Below are 20,577 nucleotides of genomic sequence, written 5' to 3'. Positions count from 1 at the left end.
ACGCTCATGTTTAACATCCGTCTCACTAGTCATTTTGAACCAAAACAATGACTGTCAAAATTGATCCTACAGTCAAACCAAAAATTATCCAGACGCCAGTAAAATTTATAAGGGACCAAAAATCATTCAGACACCAGATATCATTTTTGATATTTGTTTACTAGTTGGTGCAGGACACTATATTTTGCCATCCTCACTTACATAAATTAACTATAGTGTCCTGCACACACTAGTAAAAAAAAAAAAAAATGTGTCTGAATAATTTTTGGTCCCAATTTTTTACATTTGACTGGTAGTCCACTGTATGAAGAATGTTTATGTCGATGTGAAAGAAAACGTGGTGTGTGTGTCACAGGTGATGTTCATCAACCCCGTGATCGAGAGAGGTCCACGTCTACAGCGCCAGAGGAAGGTGTTTTCTAAACAGCAGGGTAACACTCAAGCCAAACACGTCCCCCGCAGTGCATGCTGGGAAAGAAAACACTCAATCTCGTGCTAAATGCACTGGTGGCAGTGAAGTATGCATGCTTGACTTCAGTATGAAGATTGATTTGGATGTATACTCAAGCATAAATAGTACACTGGGCAATATCTGCAACGAGATGCACTAATATTGCACACTATGTGAGGATTATAGTATGCAAATTTGGGATTCTGTGGAGGTTAATGAGCCAGATTCATGAATGATACCCAATGTAAACATTGCAGCTTGTTCATAATTTGTCACTATACACCCCCAAACAAATATTTTTGCATAAATACATATATTTGTATTACATATATGTTCCATTCATTTGGATTACGTAGTTTTAATGAAGTAAAAATCTTAATGTGATGCATATTTGTCAGGTATAAATGAAAAAAAATCATGGTGTAGAGTATTATTAACTATTGGTTTCATTTAAATAATCATATTTGATAAAATCCTCCTGTGGTCAATCATTTTATCCCTTAAACCTGATCACAAACGGACCAAAATGACATATTCACTGCAGTTTTAAGGAGAAAATACTCAGCAATGGTGTCGACTTATGCATTTGCACATAGTTTGTCTTAAAGTATATTAAAAACACCATTTATTCAGTGAAAAAGTATGAAGATGGTTGAAATATGGCTGTGGAACAAGTAATACACAGTTAGTTAAAAGGAATGAGATTGAAACTAAATGGATGTATTGATGATACTAATATCTAAAAATTTAGATAAAAGTTATTTAGTACGACCAGGGAAATCCGACCGGTTTCATTTATGGATGACTGACAAATATGCGTCATATTACATTTATTAGTTTGTTAAAACTGTGTAATCCAAATGAATGGAAATGTTATATGAAATTGAAATACAGTGTAATATAATTTGTTTTAATCAAATCTGTTTTTGGGGGCTTTAAAGTTTGGTTGTAATGGATGTTATGAAAAAAAAAATATATGTATATATATATATATATATATATATATATATAAGTCACAGTGATTAAAAAATTATTTAAAAAGTGCTTTTTAATTAGCCTGAGGTCAATAGAGAGTTCATCTATTTTAGTCCTCAAAAAAAACTCTTTCCAAAATGCATGAGAGTTTATGTAACATGATATAATATTGTGACGTAGTTTTTACAGTATTTCCCTGTTGTCCCGTGTGTTGTGTCTCAGGGAAAGCGTTCCTGCGCGCTAAACAGATGAACGTAGACATGGCCACGTGGGTCCGTCTGCTGAAGAACGCCATTCCCATGAGCTCGTCCACACACAGCTACACACAACACAGCCACACACACAACAGCAGGTAACACACACACACACACACACACCTGTGATCCACCCCGACCAACATGACCGACTCGAGTGTTTCTCCACAGCGAGATCTCCATTCAGAAGATCCAGCTGGACGACGACTCTCCTCCGTCTGTGACGAGGAAGAACACACAGACGTCTGAGACGGTAAATCAGAAACACACTTTAATATATGTGTGACAATAATATTTAATAACATATTTAATATATGGATCTTTAACAGGAAAGGAAAATCTATGAAGTTACTAGTTCATACATCATATCAGTGAATATTTGAGCGGATATTGTGACAAACAGGACAATATGATCCTCAATATTTCCATCCCAAATTCTGTGTAATTGAAGCCATAAACATATTCTTCTTAATTAATATTGCTTAATTGATTCTGGCTGCTTGTCATACTGCATGTACAGCTTACAAATGGTTTGTAGAAGCGTTTGCTTGGTCTTAATGTTTTATGCCGCTGACAATCTTTCTTTTTGTACGACCAAGTAAAACTGAAACACAAAATATATAATGATATAATGATATTATCACTCAAAAATGTTAAAATATGATATTAAAGATTACACCACAGGTTTAGTTTGACGTCTTTAAATAATTGATTTACGTTCATTTTGCAAACAAATTTCTTTAATATCGAATTTGATCTTTTATCTTCTGTATTGTTAGTGTAGCAGCACAATGTGACTTGCACTGACTTTATTTATTTTGAGGTAAAAAATATTTACAGTGAATGAAAACTCGCTCTCGATTCTAATCATAATTAATAATATAAAGCTTTATTGGCATGAGCCGTACGTTTGTATTGACAGCATTTGCAAAAAAGTGCAAGTAAAGCAAGGAATATTAGCAAGTAAGATGATAGACGCAAAATAAAGTAAGAAAAGAAATGACGTAAACTAAGATAATATGAATGAATGTAACGATAAAGGAATAATAATAATAATTTGTCAGGTGGACATTGGGCTGGTGCCAGGGCCGGTCTCTCCTCCCGATCCCGCTCCTCCTGAGAGAGCTGCCAGGACCACTTCCCATAATTCCCAGCGCAGGTACACGTCCTACCAGCACAACACATGTCTTCCAGACCGGGCCAAGACACACACACACACACACACACACACACACACACACACACACACACACACACAGGATGTAGTTTCTGACCTCACACCAGCTCTTACCTTCAGTTTAATTATATCCGGCGTGTGTGTGTGTGTGTGTGTGTGCAGGTCGTCCAAAAGCCCTCTGTGTCTTCAGGATTTCCGAATGATCGCAGTGCTCGGCCGGGGACATTTTGGCAAGGTAACTGGAACACGTTCAGTCTTAAAAATATAAACTGCAGAAACTAGAATGGACACACACCGAAAACGCCCTGCACCCAAGGCAACATTTCTATGTTTCATTTGATCTAATATTTGTATTTTATTTCAGTTTCATTTCAATTGACAAACATGTATTTTAATAGTTTTAATTAACAACAACGACAATAACATTATATTTATTTTTCTTCTATATTTCTCTTTTTTTTCCCCACACTCTTCTGATGTTACCGCTGTGATCTTTATTTTATGTATCAGAGATATTTATCTGTAAATAGAGTTCCCTTATTTTTACACATTTGGTATACCGTGCTATTGTTTCTTTTTTGGACCTTTGTTCAGAAAAAACAAATGTCATGTTAGAAAACTAAACAAAGTTTACAAAAAACAACGACGATAACAAGTCGGTCAAGCAGTTTTGCTTCTGAACTCAGATTTTACATTGAATTATTAATTTTGTTAAAAATTTAAATGTTTTTATTGTATTTTAAATGTTAACTCATTTAGAATATTTACTTTATTTTGAATATTTTCAGTTTTCTTTTTAATTTAAGTTTAAGTATTTTTTATTTGTTTTTATTTTTTAACATTTCAGTTTCTAGCTTAAATTTATATATTTTTTTCCGTTTAGGTTTTTATTTAATTTTGATTTTACTACTTCACTTCACACTTAAACTTTTTTTATTTCAGTTAGTTGTCAAGTAAACATGTCTAATTTTCATTTACTTTAAGTTTTTCATCTAATATTTATATTTTATATTCTAATATTTTATTCTTAGTTTTAGTAGAAACAATAACAACACGAAAGCTATGAGAAGTGTTTTCTCTTCCCTATTCGAGACACACACCAGTGTGTGAATTAAGACTCATGTGCACATTGAGTATGATGTGTGTGTGTGTGTGTGTGTGTGTGTGTGTGTGTGTGTGTGTGTGTGTGTGTGTGTGTGTGTGTGTGTGTGTGTGTGTGTGTGTGTGTGTGTGTGTGTGTGTGTGTGTGTGTATGTGTGTTTCCAGGTCCTTCTGTCTGAATACAGACACTCAGGAAAGATGTACGCCATCAAAGCTCTGAAGAAAGGGGACATTGTGGCGCGGGACGAGGTCGAGAGGTGAGCGTTCACTTAAGGATGTGTTTTTCCTTATAAACATTGCTTGAAAAGATATTTTGTCACTGGGTTGGCTTGTACTTTTATAGAAATCGTCCTCCACAGAGCTTCATATTAAACGTCACATCAGTGATGCGGCGAAATGTATTTGTCCAATTTTCGTCCGAAAAGTGAGAGAAACACTGACGTTTAATTAGTGCTTCTCCGATTGTGCATTTAAAGGGGTGGTAAAATGCCCTTTTCACAAGATGTAAAAAAAAAAACTCTGATGTCCCCAGAGTGTGTGTGTGTGAAGTTTTAGCACAAAATACCCCACAGATATTTTTATATAGCATGTTAAAGTTGTCACTTTTTGAGGGTTTGCAAAAACGCACCGTTTTGTGCCTGGCCCTTTAATAATACATTTTTTATTTTATTTAAAAGGCGCCTTTCTGACACTCAAGGTCACCGTACAGGCATACATAAAAGTTAATACAATAAACAAATAATATAATAAATAATACAATAAATACAATAAACAAATAATAGAGTTATACCAAAAGTAGATTAAGAACTTTAACAGTTTGTTAAAGTTCTCTATAATGTCTGACTTTTTAGTGGTGACAGTGTTTTCAAATCTTAAAGCGGTGGGCAGCTGGGCAGAAGTGTTATTACCTTCCACAGACTTTATTGTGTCCCAGAATTTTTTATTGTTTGTACCAAAAATGTACATTTTAGGGTTGGTGATGTCACTAACCCAGGAGGAATGTCGTGTAAAAGCAAATATATTCCTTTGATTTGAACTTTGAGCGTTGTAACTTTGCAGATGTTGTTTATGATCCAACAGCAACATTTCACACTAACTAAAGTTAGAAAAGTGAAATCATACTCAACCACCCCTTTAACTGTGTCAGTGTGTATTTCCTGCATTTTGATGAAGCAAGATGTTTCAGTCTGTCTGTTTTCAGATGACGCATCAACAAAATTTATACCGCGCCTGCCATCAATAATCTCAATAAGTTTTGTGCTTTTGATATGAAAAAAATTTAAACAGTTCTCTTTATTACTAGTTATAGCACAAAATATACATGAACATCAGAAGGAATGTTGCAAGAAACCGCAACCTGTTGTATTCATTATTTAATGTATATTTGAATAAATCTGTCATGAAAACAAGTTCTTATTACAGCCACCGTTTAACCGTTTATGTTTGAACTGCGAATTGTAATAGAAATATATGTAACACTTTACAATAAAGTCCCATTAGTTAATGCATTGACTAATATTAACTGAAAAATGAGCAATACATTTGTTATAGCATTTATTATTCTTTTGAAATGTTGAAATAAACTTTATAAACGCCTTAAAAAGTATTTGCAACGTTATATCACGTGTTTTCTGACCGTCTTTGCAGAATCTTTACTTTCATAAAGACTGAAAAATAGCTTGACCTGGTTAAGACATATTACAGTCTTCAACCCTTATCCTCTCTCTCTCTCTCCCTCTCTACCCCCCCTCTCCCCTCTCTCACCCCCTCCCTCTCCCCCCCCTCCCTCCCTCTCTCTCTCTCTCCCCTCCCCCCTCCCTCTCTACCCCCCCTCTCCCCTCTCTCCCCCCCCTCCCTCCCTCTCCCCCCCCCCCTCCCTCCCTCTCTCTCTCTCTCTCTCTCTCTCTCTCTCTCTCTCTCTCTCTCTCTCTCTCTCTCTCTCTCTCTCTCTCTCTCTCTCCCAGTTTGATGTGTGAGAAGCGCATCTTCGAGGCGGTGAACAGCGCGCAGCATCCGTTCCTGGTGAACCTGTTTGCATGTTTCCAGACGCCAGAACACGTGTGTTTTGTCATGGAGTACACGGCCGGCGGTGACCTGATGATGCACATACACGCTGACGTCTTCTCGGAAACACGCTCCGTGTAAGTGTGTGTAATTCATCTAGGGTGAAACTCGAAAAATTAGAATATGGTGCAAAAGTTCATTTATTTCAGTAATTCAACTTAAAAGGTGAAACTAATATATTATATAGACTCATTACATGCAAAGTGAGATAATTCAAGCCATTATTTGTTATAATGTTGATGATTATGGCTTACAGCTTATGAAAACCCCAAATTCAAAATTAGAATATTGTGAAAAGTTTTCATAAGCTGTAAGCCATAATCATCAACATTATAACAAATAATGGCTTGAATTATCTCACTTTGCATGTAATGACTCTATATAATACATTAGTTTCACCTTTTAAGTTGAATTACTGAAATAAATGAACTTTTGCACGAAATTCAAATACACTAGTCGTTGTTAAGTGTGCACTTTGGATAGGGCTGCCCGATTATGGCCAAAATGATAATTACGATTATTTTGATCAATATTGAGATCACGATTAATTATCACGATTATTTGTTGATTTGAACTAAAACCAATTTTATTGTCACAATGATAATTATTGTAATTATCTTTCACATCCATATTGTGCTACATTTCCTGCTAATGTACAAATATGTGCATCAAAATAAAATAGGTCCTCTTATTCACCAAAATTCAGTGCATCTCCTTAAAGAATAAATACAAATAAATCATTTATTATTATTTTATATTGTATTTATATTTTACATACATTGTATATATAATTAATTTTAGGACTAGAGATATTATCTTCTTATAATTAGTATTACCTATCATTGTGCAGCCCTAACTTTGGATGTGTTTTTCCTGGAACTATGTGTTTAAAAATAAAGGTTCCAAAAGGGTTTTTTCACAGGGATGCAATAGAAGAACCTTTTTTTTGTTCCCCAGAGAATCTTTAAGTGAAGAGTTCTTACAATAACAATTTTTTAAAACGAAATTCTAAGTTCATTTTAAAATTCTAAAGAACCTTTTGTGGAATGGAAAGATTCTATGAATGTGAAGGTTCGATGCCAATAAAGAACCTTAATTTGTAAGAGTGTACAGTGAGGATTTTACTGTCTTCATATATATGTGTGTGTGTGTGTGTGTACAGGTTTTACTCTGCCTGTGTTGTTTTGGGGCTTCAGTTTCTTCACGATAATAAGATTGTGTATCGGTGAGTACATGCACTATTACAGCATAAAACTACATAGTGGCACTTTTTTCAAAAACGTAATTCTTGCATGCATGTGTGTGTTAGAGATCTGAAGCTGGATAACCTGCTGCTGGATACTGAAGGTTACGTGAAGATCGCAGACTTCGGCCTCTGTAAAGAGGGTGAGTCACAGCCCGTCCTGATATTGATGGAGTTAATGGAGGAAGAGAACATGATGTTTGTTCATTGCTGGATCCGAGCGATCTGGAAAACACAGGCCGTCAGCAGAACAGATTATAGACTATTTTTAATACTACACAAGAAGTCTCTTATGCTCACCAAGGCTGCATTTATTTGAGCAAAAACACAGTCAAAAATGTTTTTAAATATGAATATAATTTAAAAGAACTGTTTTCCAAGTGAATATATGTAAAAGGTAATGGATTAAAGCTGAATCTTTCAGCATGCAGTTTTCAGTGTCACATGATCCTTCAGAAATCATTCTAATATGATGATTTGATGCTCAAGAAACATTTATGATTATTATTAATGTTGAAAACAATTGACCTGCTCCATATTTTTGTGGAAAGCGTGATACATTTTATTTATCAGGGTTCTTTGATGAATACAGTTCAAAAGAACAGCATTTATTTAAAATTTGGCATTTTTTGTAACATTATAAACGTCTTTACTGTCACTTCTGATAAATTTAAATGAATAAAATCATACATTTCTTTGAACATAAAACCGGTTCTTTTGCATTTTGAAACAATTTTGTAAGCCAAAAAAAGCTAGAAATTACTGCGAAAAAGATGGCATAATGTCCTTTGTGTCTCTCTCTCTCTCTCTCTCTCTCTCTCTCTCTCTCTCTCTCTCTCTCTCTCTCTCTCTCTCTCTCTCTCTCTCTCTCTCTCTCTCTGTCCTGTAGGAATGGGTCACGGGGACAGAACCAGCACATTTTGTGGGACTCCAGAGTTTCTTGCTCCTGAGGTTTTGACTGACACGTCCTACACAAGAGCCGTGGACTGGTGGGGTCTCGGCGTGCTCATTTACGAGATGCTGGTCGGAGAGGTGTGTGTGTGTGTGTGTTTGCGGATTTTACTTCAAAATGTGACTTTCTTCCTTATTTTTGTCTTGTTTTTTTCCATTACAATTATCTAAACGTTCTGAAATCAAGATACATTTGATTGAGATGGAAAATGGCATAAAATACGTCTTGTTTTCTGAGAAGCTTATAAAAATGAAGTGTGTTTGTTTAATATGAGGGGAGAATGTGCCAACTACACTTGGAAATGCAACTACGCTTCTTTTTCTGATCCTATTGGCAATTTGTCTTAATTTAAACAAAAAATCATTTAATTTTGAGCAACTTCTTTAATTTTGAGCAATTTACTTTGAGTAAATGTATCTTGATTTAATGCTTAGATCTTTGTTCTGGAAAACAAGACCAACATGTGTTTGCTAAAACGAGAAACCAATTTTCCAGAAAATAAGCTTATCATATATAAAATCAGTTTTACTTCTTAACTAAAGACTTAAGTATCAGACAAAATCCTGATGAATGATGTGTGTTCAGTCACCGTTCCCAGGTGACGATGAGGAGGAGGTGTTTGACAGCATTGTAAATGATGAAGTACGTTACCCAAGATTCCTCTCCACCGAGGCCATTGGCATCATGAGACGAGTAAGTGTTCACTCAAATGAAATATTTAGCTCTTAATATAAGATTTATGTATTTGAATTGCATATCAAATTTGACTGGGTTTTAACGTAAACTAACTTTAAATGTGGGTTTTAACGTAAACTATAATGTAAAAGTGGGTTTTAACGTAAACTATCTAAATGTTGGTTTTAACGTAAACTAACTTTAAATGTGGGTTTTAACGTAAACTAACTTTAAATGTGGGTTTTAACGTAAACTATAATGTAAAAGTGGGTTTTAACGTAAACTAACTTTAAATGTGGGTTTTAACGTAAACTAACTTTAAATGTGGGTTTTAACGTAAACTAACTTTAAATGTGGGTTTTAACGTAAACTAACTTTAAATATGGGTTTTAACGTAAACTATAATGTAAAAGTGGGTTTTAACGTAAACTAACTAAATGTGGGTTTTAACGTAAACTAACTTTAAATGTGGGTTTTAACGTAAACTATAATGTAAAAGTGTTCTTGTTTTCCATTGGTAGCTGCTGAGGCGTAATCCTGAGAGACGGCTAGGCTCCGGGGAAAAAGACGCCGAGGACATCAGGAAACAACCGTTCTTTAGAGTATGAACAATTCTTTGACTTTTTGGCTTGACTTGCTACAATAACATGGAGCCCCTAAAGGAACATGGTGATGGGGGAAAACAATTTTTTTGTATTAGATGAGAGTAAAAAATTATATTTCAATACTTTTGTGCTCACTTTCAAAACTATTGTGTCCGCCTGAGAGTCTGTGTTCGCTTACAAAACATTTGCGTTCTCTCGTAAAAATATTGCATTTCACATAGAAACTTTAGCATTTGCTCAAGAAATATTTGTGTTTGCTTGCGAAACTTTGGCATTTGCTCACAAATCTGTCACATTCCCCCAAAAAATCTTTTCATTTGCTTGTAAAACATCTGCATTCTTTTGACAGACTATAGCGTTCCCCCTTTCTTTTATCACAGAACATATGCGTTCCCCAGTGAAACTCTAAGGCTGGTGTTTGGTTTGTTTTGATGTGATCCCCACGTTCCCTTTCGTTGTCACTTCGAGTTACGTCGAATGACGACGAATGGGGTTCGCTTAGAAGCCTATCCTCTTCGAATATTAATAACACGAGCCAATGGCAAGCAAATGCCATGCTGAATTTGCATAGCGTAACTCCGCCCCACTGTGTGGGTATATAAGGAAGTGAGCCGGCAACATGCAGATATGTTTTCGCTTTCGGAGCCAAGAGCATTCTTCACTCCACAAGCCATTCTGAGATCATCTCTCTTCACTCTTCGAGACGAGCTACTCTTCAGAAGTGTTGGTGTGACGGCGAATTCCAGCGAGCTTCATATTGCCTGCCGATCTGCGCAGTGGTCTGCCAGTCGTGTGTCTCTCCCTGGGCGCTTCAACACTGCTGTTTGAGTTTTATCTCTCTAAAAGAGCTGCACGCGGCGCGTCTTTTTAAAGACGGTTCGCCCGTGTGTTTCTGGGTGCGATACACAGATTAAATCAGCTGATGGGCACGGACGCTGTCTGATGTGTTTGGGCAAACGCACAGACAGCGTTCGTGGATGCGTCATGTTCTCATTGCGGGGACATGACCATCGCAATGTAACGATCGAGACTCGATGACCTCCTCGAGAGAGAGTCCCCTCATCCACACCCCGATCTATTCTCTCCGCAAGAGGGAATACTTCGGCTGGTGGCCAGGGTGATCAGAGGCTGCTGTGTGGAACCAACCCGACGATCTATCCTCGGTCCACACGCTCCTCTTCACATTGCAACCCGTGTGGTATCCGGATGAGATCGCTGACCAGTCCCGGCCAGAGGTCGCGGGCTGGTCCAGCATTTCATTCGATGCCCCGGCAGATGAAATCTTGTCTATCGCCGCATCACAAGGTGGGCGTGAGTACGCTGGAGAAGACTCGGCTGTGCTGCCTCCTCCGGGTGTGCCAGCATTGCCCGAGTCTGAACCAGAACTCTGCCATGCTTCCCCGGGCAGTCGCGAGCATTTGGGCTTGTGTGGAACCCTCCGCCATGTCCCAGGTGCTTAAAGCTGATGATCGGTTTTTGGGGACGCTCCGGCACACGTCGGCCCGCCCCCAATTCCTTTCTTCCTGGACGTGCATGAAGAGGTCATGAGATTACTCAGCGGCCTCTTCCGCCTTCTCTGCCCTCGATGAGGTCGCGGCCAGTGGGTACACTGGGGTTCCCCCTATGGAGTGTTCTGTGGCAACACAACTGTGTCCCCACAGCGCCTCCACTGGCGTGGCGGCCCTAAGCACCCACCCACCCCAAAGCATGTAGGTTTTTGTCTACTCCGGTGGCAGAGATCTATAGAGCTGCGGGGCTGGCTGCCACCTCACTGCATGCTATGCCCATCCTTCAGGTCTACCAGGCCAGGGGTGCTCATTGCTAATGCACGAGGGTAGGGCTGGTCCAGGGCTCTTGCAAGAGCTGCGTGCCGCCACCGACCTCGCTCTACGGGCGACGAAGGTGACCACACGCTCCCTGGGTCAGGTGATGTCCACATATGTGGTCCAGAGACAAAAACTGGCTTAGTCTGGTTGATATGGGCGAGGCTGAGCGAAGCCGCTTCCTCAACTCCCCATATCCCAGACTGGCCTCCTCGGCGGCGCAGTCGAGGACTCTGCCCAGAGTTCTCGGCTGCCCAGAGCGGACTGAGGCTCTGATCCCGCGGCCAGCTGCTCAGCCGCCGGCTCAGCTGCCTCATTCCGCTCGCCGCCGAGGGCGCCCTCCTGCGACACTCCCTGCCGGCCCTAGCAGCACCCTTCACCCAGGCCGTGCCGTGGAGGTAGTCGCAGGAAGGCGCCCCAGCCCGTACCAGCCCCGCAGCAATGCGGTGCTCCCGTTACGGGCAGCTCAGAGATGGGTTGCAGTTCTTTCTAGGAGGTAGTTGCAGGGCCACTCCTTCCCCCGGTGGAGGGCCGGGGGAAAACCTCTTTTTCCAAAGAACTGTCTCTCCCATCTCTGAGCACACAGAGTTCTCGGACGACAGTGCGCGCCACCCTCGGGTCCCGCCACTCTCGCCCTCCTCTGTCACAGAGTTCTCGGATGACAGTGCGCACGCTCACGGGCCTCGCCACTCTCGTCCCCCTCTGTCGCCAGACCCCTGCCAGAGCACGCCCCTGTGGAACGCTGGTCCTTCCCTGGCCTCCTCTGGCAGGACGCGGCTAATGACCGTGCCCCCACACCGGGCCGCTATGCCACCCACGTCTGGGCCGGTCATTCCGCTTCGCTGCACCCCCGGGGGGACGTCTGTCGTTCGCTTGACCCCGCTGGCACAGTCCGTGGGAGCCTGGTTAGAGCTTCCCCCCTGTCCCGCTGGCTTGCGCGAACCATCAGGCTCGGCTATGCGATTCAGTTCGCACGGTCTCCTCCCCGCTTCCGGGGAGTCCGCTTCACTATGGTCGGTGGCTATGCCCCTGTCATGAGAGCGGAGGTCGCCACCCTGCTGGCGAGGGGTGCGATCGAGACTGTCCCTCCAGCCGCAATGAGGTCCGGCTTCTACAGCCCCTACTTCATTGTCCCCAGGAAATCCGGTGGGTTACGGCCAATCCTGGATCTGCGCGTCTTGAACCGTTCCCTTCACAGGCTTCCGTTCAAGAGGCTCATGGCCTAGCGCATTTTCGAATGTGTGCAGCCACAGGATTGGTTTGCAGCGATCGACCTGAAGGACGCCTACTTCATGTCTCCATTTTTTCTCGACACAGACCGTTCTTGCGGGTTGCTTTCGAGGGGCAGGCATTCCAGTACGCTGTTCTCCCATTCGGGTTGGCCCTGTCTCCTCGCGTCTTCACGAAGGTCGTCGAGGCAGCCCTTGTGCCGCATTCGCATGTGCCGGGTTCGCATCCTGAATTATCCCGATGACTGGCTAATCCTAGCTCACTCTCGGACCAGGGTTGCAAACACAGGGACCTAGTGCTCCGGCACCTAGCCCGTCTGGGCCTTCGGGTCAACTGGGAGAAGAGCAAACTTTGCCCCGTGCAGAGGATCTCTTTTCTCGGTAGGAAATTCGACTCGGTCGCCATGTGCGCGCAGCTTACGAGCGAGCGCGCGCAGTCACTGCCGACTTGCCTGAGACAATTTGAGGGCAAGAGTGCGGTTCCACTGAAACTTTTTCAGAGGCTCCTGGGGCATATGGCATCTGCAGCCGCGGCAACGCCGCTCGGATTGCTTCATATGAGACCGCTTCAGCACTGGCTTTGCGATCGAGTCCCGAGGTGGGCATGGCGTCAGGGCACGTTCCGAGTACCAGTTACTCCGACCTGCCATCAGACCTTCTCCCCGTGGACGAATCTCAGCTTTCTCGGGCCGGAGTGCCCTTAGAACGAGTTTCCAGGCATTGTTGTCTCAACGGATGCCTCCTCCACGGGCTGGGCCGCCATGTGCAATGGACATGCTGCCGTGGGCTCCTGGACAGGTCCCCACCGCCTATGGCATGTCAATTGCCTCGAGTTGCTGGCAGTACGTCTCGCTCTGCACCGCTTCCGGGCGCTGCTCAAGAACCAGCACGTACTAGTCCCATCAGACAATACCGCGACAGTAGCGTACATCAACCGACAAGGTGGTCTACGCTCCCGCCGTATGTCGCAACTCGCCCGCCACCTCCTCATATGGAGTCAGAAGCATCTGAGGTCGCTTCGAGCCATTTTATTCCGGGAGACCTGAACTGTGCAGCCGACGAGCTCTCACGGCTTCAGCCTCTTCCGAGAGAATGGAGACTCCATCCCCAGGCGGTCCAGCTGATTGGGATCAGTTCGGGGACGCACAGGTAGACCTGTTTGCCTCCCACGACTCGTCCCACTGCGCCCAGTTTTACTCCCTGACCGAGGGCACGCTCGGCACGGACGCTCTGGCGCACAGCTGGCCCCGGGGCCTCCGCAAGTATGCGTTTCCCCCAGTGAGCCTTCTTACACAGACCTGTGCAAGATCAGGGAGGACGAGGAGCAGGTCATATTGGTTGCGCCGCACTGGCCCACCCGAACCTGGTTCTCCGAACTTGTACTCCTCGCGACAGCACCTCCCTGGCCAATTCCTTTCTCAGGGACGGGGCACCCCTTGGCACCCTCGTCCCGATCTTTGGAACCTCCACGTGTGGCTCCTGGACGGGACGAGGCAGGTTTGAGTACCCTACCACCAGCGGTGGTGGCTACCATCACTTCCGCTAGAGCGTCGTCCACTAAGACAAGACATGCCTACGCGTTGAAGTGGAACCTCTTCGTCTTTGGTGCTCTTCTCACTCAGAAGACCCCAGATCATGCCCGATCAGTGTCGTGCTTTCCTTCCTGCTGGGTTGGAGCGAAGGCTGTCTCCCTCCACCCTGAAAGTATATGTTGCCGCTATCGCCGCACATCACGATGCAGTTGATGGTAAGTCCGTGGGAAAGCACGACCTGGTCATCAGGTTCCTGAGAGGAGCGAGGAGACTACAGCCTCCTCGCCCTCCTCTCGTTCCCTCTTGGGACCTCTCGGTGGTACTAAATGCCCTGCAGAGTGCTCCCTTTGAGCCTTTGCAATCAGTGGAGCTTAAGTTCCTGTCAATTAAGACAGCGCTCCTGGTTGCTTTGGCCTCCATCAAAAGGGTAGAGGACCTGCACGCATTTTCTGTAGACGAAGCGTGCCTGGAATTCGGGCCGGCCTTTTCTCACGTGATCCTGAGACCCCGGCCTGGATATGTGCCCAAGGTTCCCACCACTCCCTTCCGGGACCAGGTGGTGAACCTGCAAGCGCTGCCCCTGGAGGAGGCAGACCCAGCCTTGGCATTGCTCTGTCCAGTACGCGCCCTCCGTGCTTACGTAGACAGAACGCAGTGTTTCAGGACCTCAGACCAGCTCTTTGTCTGTTATGGTGGGAAGCTGAAGGGAAAGGCTCTCCAAGCAAAGGTTGTCTCACTGGATAGTGGACGCCATTGCTTGGCTTACCAGCAGCAAGGTCGACCGTGCCCCCTTGGTGTGACGGCCCACTCCACCCGGAGTGTGGCCTCCTCTTGGGCTCTAGCGCATGGCGCCTCGCTAACAGACATCTGCAGAGCTGCAGGCTGGGCGACACCCTACACATTCGCCAGATTCTATAATCTCCGAGTGGAGCCAGTGTCCTCCTGTGTACTCGCTTCAACCAGCCGGTGCTAGGACCCGCTCAGGTGTCTTCGCTTGCTCGCCATTCCACTCTACGGACTGGATACGTGCGATATTCCTCAGGTGAGCCTGATAAGCCCTGAGTTCCTCCAGCGCTGTTGACGTCAACGCCAGAGTTATGCCTCCGGCAGCTTTCGCGTTGGCTAGGTGCCTCCATGTGCATGGTTCCCCCGCTGGGCGACCCCCACGTGTGTATTTCCACTGTAAGCCTCCTTCGAGCATGTGTCTTTCCCTTGGCAAGCCAGTCTGCCACCCCTGGGGTTGAAATACTCCACCCTACGGGCTGGACACCCCAGTGTTTTCCGTATGCACCCCCCTCCGGGTCATATGTGTTTTCTTAAGTCCCCCCCCTTCGGGCGGGCACTGATTGCATATTTCCACTGTGATATGCTTCCCAGTGTACCTTGGTATTCCTGTGTTAAGTAGGAGTCCTTCGTCCGTGCTAGTCTCACGACAGGGAGCTCAGACTTACGCAGGGCACTGGAAGACAGCCGAGGTGGCGTGATTGGACTGGGAACCCCATTCGTCGTCATTCGACGTAACTCGAAGTGACAACGAAAGGGAACGTCTCGGTTACGGATGTAACCCTCGTTCCCTGAGTAGGGAACGGAGACGTTACGTCTTCCTGCCACTTCCGCTGTACCGCTGGAACAGCCTGAGTTCAGCTTGGCTCCTTCAGCGAAGAAACATATCTGCATGTTGCCGGCTCACTTCCTTATATACCCACACAGTGGGGCGGAGTTACGCTATGCAAATTCAGCAGACCCATGGCATTTGCTTGCCATTGGCTCGTTTTATTAATATTCGAAGAGGATAGGCTTCTAAGCGAACCCCATTCGTCGTCATTCGACGTAACGTCTCCGTTCCCTACTCAGGGAACGAGGGTTACATCCGTAACCGAGACGTTTTCCCTTGCATTCATGCCATGTGTTTTTGTTTTAATTTGTGTTGTTCTCATTGGTTTATTGGTTTCATTACATTCAGGTGTTGCTCATTAGTAGTCTGTGTATTTATAGCCCTGATTTTGCCATGCGTGTTTGTCTAGCTTTGTCATCTTTTGATGCTATATCCACTGCTTTGTGTTTACTTAGTCAAGCTTATATTTAAGTTATGTTGATTTCCAAGTTATTGCTTTGTTGATACACCACTGTGGAGTTGACTGTATTTGGGCACAGAAAACTGACTCTGCTTCAGTGGATCCGTTACAGAAACTTTGTGTTTGGTCGCAAAACATTTGTGTTCTCCCTCAAAACTATTGCGTTCCCCAAAGAAACTTCTACAGTTCCTTTCAAAACAATTGCGTTCGCTCACAAAAATACTGACTTTCTCCCCCAAAAAAACGTTGCATTCGCTCGCGAAACATTTGTGTTCTTTTGCAAAACATTTTCTCTCTTTGGAAAAACTGTTGCATTTCACAAAGAAACTGCATTCACTCAAAGAACAATTGCCTTTTTTCGCAAAAACAATATTTCTGTGCTTTTCAAAAACTAGTTCAAACTGTATTTCAGTGCACGTTTCTCGAAGGAATGCAATACTTTTGTGAGAGAATGCAATGCTATTAGGGGAATGCTAAAGTTTTGTGAAAGAACACAAAAGCTTTAAAATATACTTTTTCCTCACATTTTTCTCCATCGCCATGTCCCTTTAGGGGCTCCGTACAATAGACTCTTTTTGCGCCAATTTTTGCGTTAGCTGAAGGCAAAACAAAGGCAAAACTGGAGGCAGCTAATACAAATCAGCTAGTTCGTCAGCCATTAATATTTATAGTCTGCTACATAAGAAGCTTAAAATGTCATCTTGCTGTGTTGTTGGGTGCCAGAATCGAGGGAGTACATGCTCCAATTTGAAATTTTATCGCAGTTTTCCTGACAAAAAAAAACAGACGACAGCTGTGGTTAAACGCAATAAAGCAGAAACGATCATAAAAAATGCCCGCGTTTTTTAAGCGCACACTTAATTTCAATAAACTATTGTCTTTTGTTGGTATGGATTATGGTTTGGTTACGCATCTAAAGATTTCCCATGCATGGCCGCCTAGAGATACCGTTAGAAACTGGGGAACAAGTTAAGTGATTTCTCACGTAATGCTAACTTGTTTAGTGCATAAGTAAGCTAACTTTGTTAGTCGGCTCTGTCCGTTAGCTAACTTTTCCAAATAGCAATCGCGGTTCCGGACAGTGAGCGACCTTACATATTCAGATAAAATTGGATTTTCTCCAGTCATTGTTACAAGCTAACAAACAAGTTAACAAAACTTGCTAGCTAGCGTTAGTGAAATGGCCAGGGGAAAAGTTCCACATAAGCCCCATCCACAAAAAAGTCACATGTTTACTAACTGAAAATGGGTCTACAAAGCCAAAGTTGCAATTTTAGTGACAGTGTGGCTCCATCTTCTCTCTTTCTCTGCAGAGCATGGACTGGGATGCGCTTTTGCAGCGGCGAGTTCCTCCTCCGTTCGTTCCCGCCTTGACAGGCAAAGAAGACGTCAGTAACTTCGACTCCGAGTTCACCAACGAGGCTCCAACGCTGACCCCTCCTCGTGAGCGCCGGAACCTCTCGCGCAAAGACCAGGACTACTTCAGGGACTTCGACTATGTCTCGGACTTCTGCTAGGGCACAAGGGTGCAAACTGAGGCTGCTGGGTGTGGGAGATAACGTCCTAGCGTGGCTCTCGCACCCTAGTTCCCAGCAAGGGTGCGCATCCTGAGGATTCACTCAGTGAAACAGGGACGCTGACAGGCTAAACGCCTCTGATGACTGTAGAAGGTACATCAAACAAGAAGAGATTCAAGAATCCACATAATGTGAAGCTGTATCTGAAAGCCGGTCGCCAGGATGTTTTCTCGTCCTATTTGGCAGGATTTTCAGATGGTCAGTCAGGATTGTTCATGACATTTCCCAAAATCCTTAGCACCAGACGCTCAAGTAGTCGACTGGGATCTCGTGACTAGACTGCTGCAGGGATGATGCATTTTTGTAGTTCAAAACCCAGAAACAAGCACTTTTCAGTTCCATCACCCTGAAGTCAATGGGTTTTTGTAATGGATTTTGCCTGAAATAAGGTCTGTGGTGAACACAAGCTCTAATGATATTTTCACTTTTCATGCTGGGGCATATAATACATCAATAATGTATAATACGTAATATGATTTCGTCATAAATCTTCAAATAAAGCAGTTGCTAACAAGCGTCTTAATGGGACTAGGCTGTCATAAACATAATGTCGAACAGGTAAACTCATCTACTCACTGGATTCGTGTTTATAATCACGCTCTTGCAAACTATTCCAACTCAACACTTTCAGGGAAATGTTTTTAAATGAAGACTTGAAGAGCGTAACTCTTTTTTTCCCCACTAGCTTTTAAAAAAAAGTTGCGCAGTCACCGCAAGCGTTTTTGATCATTTTCACAAAACTTTCATGGCCCACAGAATATTTAGTTGTATATGAATATCTCTGAACACACATTATATCAAAAGAACGAACAGAGCCTCTGCTTTTAAACAAAGACAAAAGCATTTTATACTACCTTTATGCATTTTCATCAACACTTGAATGTGGGTAAGTTTCATAAACAAATCAACATTTTTAACAAAAAGCTGAGAAAATCACGTTTTTGTCCAGATCGGATTGAGCGATGATCAAAAACACACATAAGTGGCTTTTCTTGCCATTAATGCTTCAATAACACATCTCCTTCCATTAAAACTAATGGCTAGTGCGGTGGCTGCGATATATTCGTTAAAGCTACCAACATCCGTTGCCATGATTTTTGGAATGATTATCGCGAGAGGGAAAAAAGACGTTTTAGTCGCATAACATCGATTAATGGAAACGCTGTCATTTTGCAATCGTTTTTTAATCGACATTTAGAAAAGAAAAAATTATGTTTTGCTCAAATCTGTAATGGAAACGCGGCTGGTGAAAACATGGATTGCCGGGAAACACTGTTCAATGGCGGGGAAGCGTTGTGTCGTAAATGTCGGCTAATCTCATCAATGGTGGGAAGAGTTAATGGTGATGTCGTAAGTCATGTGACCGTGGTGCAGTTTTTTATTAACCTACATTTAGCTTTTTATTTCTGGCTTTGAATTTAGCCTTCAAACGTTGTTCATTTTGTGAAGGTTATGATAATGAACGAAACGTGGAAGAATCATCAACTTTTTGTTGGTCGCAGAGCTTATTTTCTGCAATAATCCAAAAGCGCATGGAAAAATCCTATCGAGTTTTTGTGGAGGGAACCAGGGTGATTTAAACTAGAAAAATGCATCATCAATGCAGTGCTTCTTGGGAGCGTGTCCAGTTTCATGGCACTGACACCGGATACATGTCTCGCTGAATTCTCCCTTCATCTCTCCGTCTTCTTTTTCTACCATTGTATCTGTATATCACACATGGTCCAGAGACTGTTTACTTCTGTCATACACTCATTGTAACCACACAAGGGCGCCAGAGAGTTTGAAAGAGCTGTGGAAACACTGTTACTGTGTCAGTATGAGCATGTCCATTAATGAAATGAGAGTCTGCGGCGGCATCATCGACTGCTATATTTGTATTTGTAGAGATTATTTAGCTGTTGTTGTTTTTTTCTCTCACTGAAACTTGACTGATTGTGGAAATGCTATGCCTGAAAATTACTATATTAAACAACTCAACTCTTTTTTTTTTTTTTTTTTGCGATTAATATTCCACTACACATGCACACGATCCATAAAAGAGATTAGGTTTAATTTTAATGTGAATAAATTTAACGTTTTGACATTTTTAATTAAATTAAATTACGTTTTGAAGTTGTGAAATTTAAAAAAAAAACTATTTTTTCTGATAAATTACATTTGCTTTATACAATTAAACAGAAAAAAGAGAGGGGAAATTTACAAATAACTGAACTGAGGAATATAATTTAATTAAAGTGGGAAAGTGACCTAAATTACGTTTATGAGCGGTTCAGGACGAAAATTCAATTCACATTTATTTGTATAGCGCATTTTCACACTACACTGAAAACCCTAATAAGTCGATTGAACTCAATTAAATTGAGGTAACGAGTTTACTCAAATCAATTAAGTAATGGGGTCTCCCAAAACGTGCATATTTAAGTTTACTTAACTTGGTGCTTATGTAGACTTGACTTAAATTGTTTAGTTCACCAAACTTGACGATTATTTAATGTACTTAAACAATAAAGTTCACTTACCTTAGTGTTAATTTCATCATTTCAAAGCAGCTTTACAGAAAATACATGAGTCCAGGTTACAATTTAGGAAACTAAGTTATGCATTTCAGAAATGTACATATACAAAATCACAGTTAGCGAAAAATGTATTAATTCAAACAATGTAAAAATTTAAGGCAGAAACAATGAGTTCATTGAAGTAATGAATACTTGTTTGTTAACAAATGATTATGACATTGTCTTGACGCTTTCATGATTATGAATATGAACTGAAGTTTTTAGAGATCAGTCTCACACATGAAAGGTAAGATCTGAAACCTTGTATTACCAGCACTTCTTGTGT

At 42.5% G+C, this 20,577-nt stretch overlaps 1 protein-coding gene across 4 annotated transcripts in view; it reads left to right on the top strand.

Moving 5' to 3' along the window:
• pkn1b (protein kinase N1b) overlaps positions 1-19,718 on the top strand; it is a 54,352-nt gene extending 34,634 nt beyond the window's left edge. For all 4 annotated transcript variants that reach the window (XM_079615688.1, XM_079615689.1, XM_079615687.1 and 1 more), the window contains exons 10-22: positions 356-431; positions 1,649-1,778; positions 1,852-1,933; positions 2,745-2,839; positions 3,020-3,092; positions 4,124-4,215; positions 5,923-6,099; positions 7,185-7,247; positions 7,332-7,408; positions 8,155-8,297; positions 8,803-8,910; positions 9,414-9,494; positions 17,470-19,718. In XM_079615688.1, coding sequence (XP_079471814.1) covers positions 356-431; positions 1,649-1,778; positions 1,852-1,933; positions 2,745-2,839; positions 3,020-3,092; positions 4,124-4,215; positions 5,923-6,099; positions 7,185-7,247; positions 7,332-7,408; positions 8,155-8,297; positions 8,803-8,910; positions 9,414-9,494; positions 17,470-17,673 — 1,401 coding nt within the window. In that variant the 3' untranslated portion in view covers positions 17,674-19,718. The remainder of the gene's footprint in view (positions 1-355; positions 432-1,648; positions 1,779-1,851; positions 1,934-2,744; positions 2,840-3,019; positions 3,093-4,123; positions 4,216-5,922; positions 6,100-7,184; positions 7,248-7,331; positions 7,409-8,154; positions 8,298-8,802; positions 8,911-9,413; positions 9,495-17,469) is intronic.
• Positions 19,719-20,577: the final 859 nt, after the last annotated feature.

Source organism: Phoxinus phoxinus (genome assembly GCF_949152265.1).
Source record: "Phoxinus phoxinus genome assembly, chromosome: 1".
NCBI lineage: Eukaryota > Metazoa > Chordata > Actinopteri > Cypriniformes > Leuciscidae > Phoxinus > Phoxinus phoxinus.
Note: the sequence above shows the minus strand (reverse complement) of the source record. Positions and strands in the feature narration are given on the sequence as shown.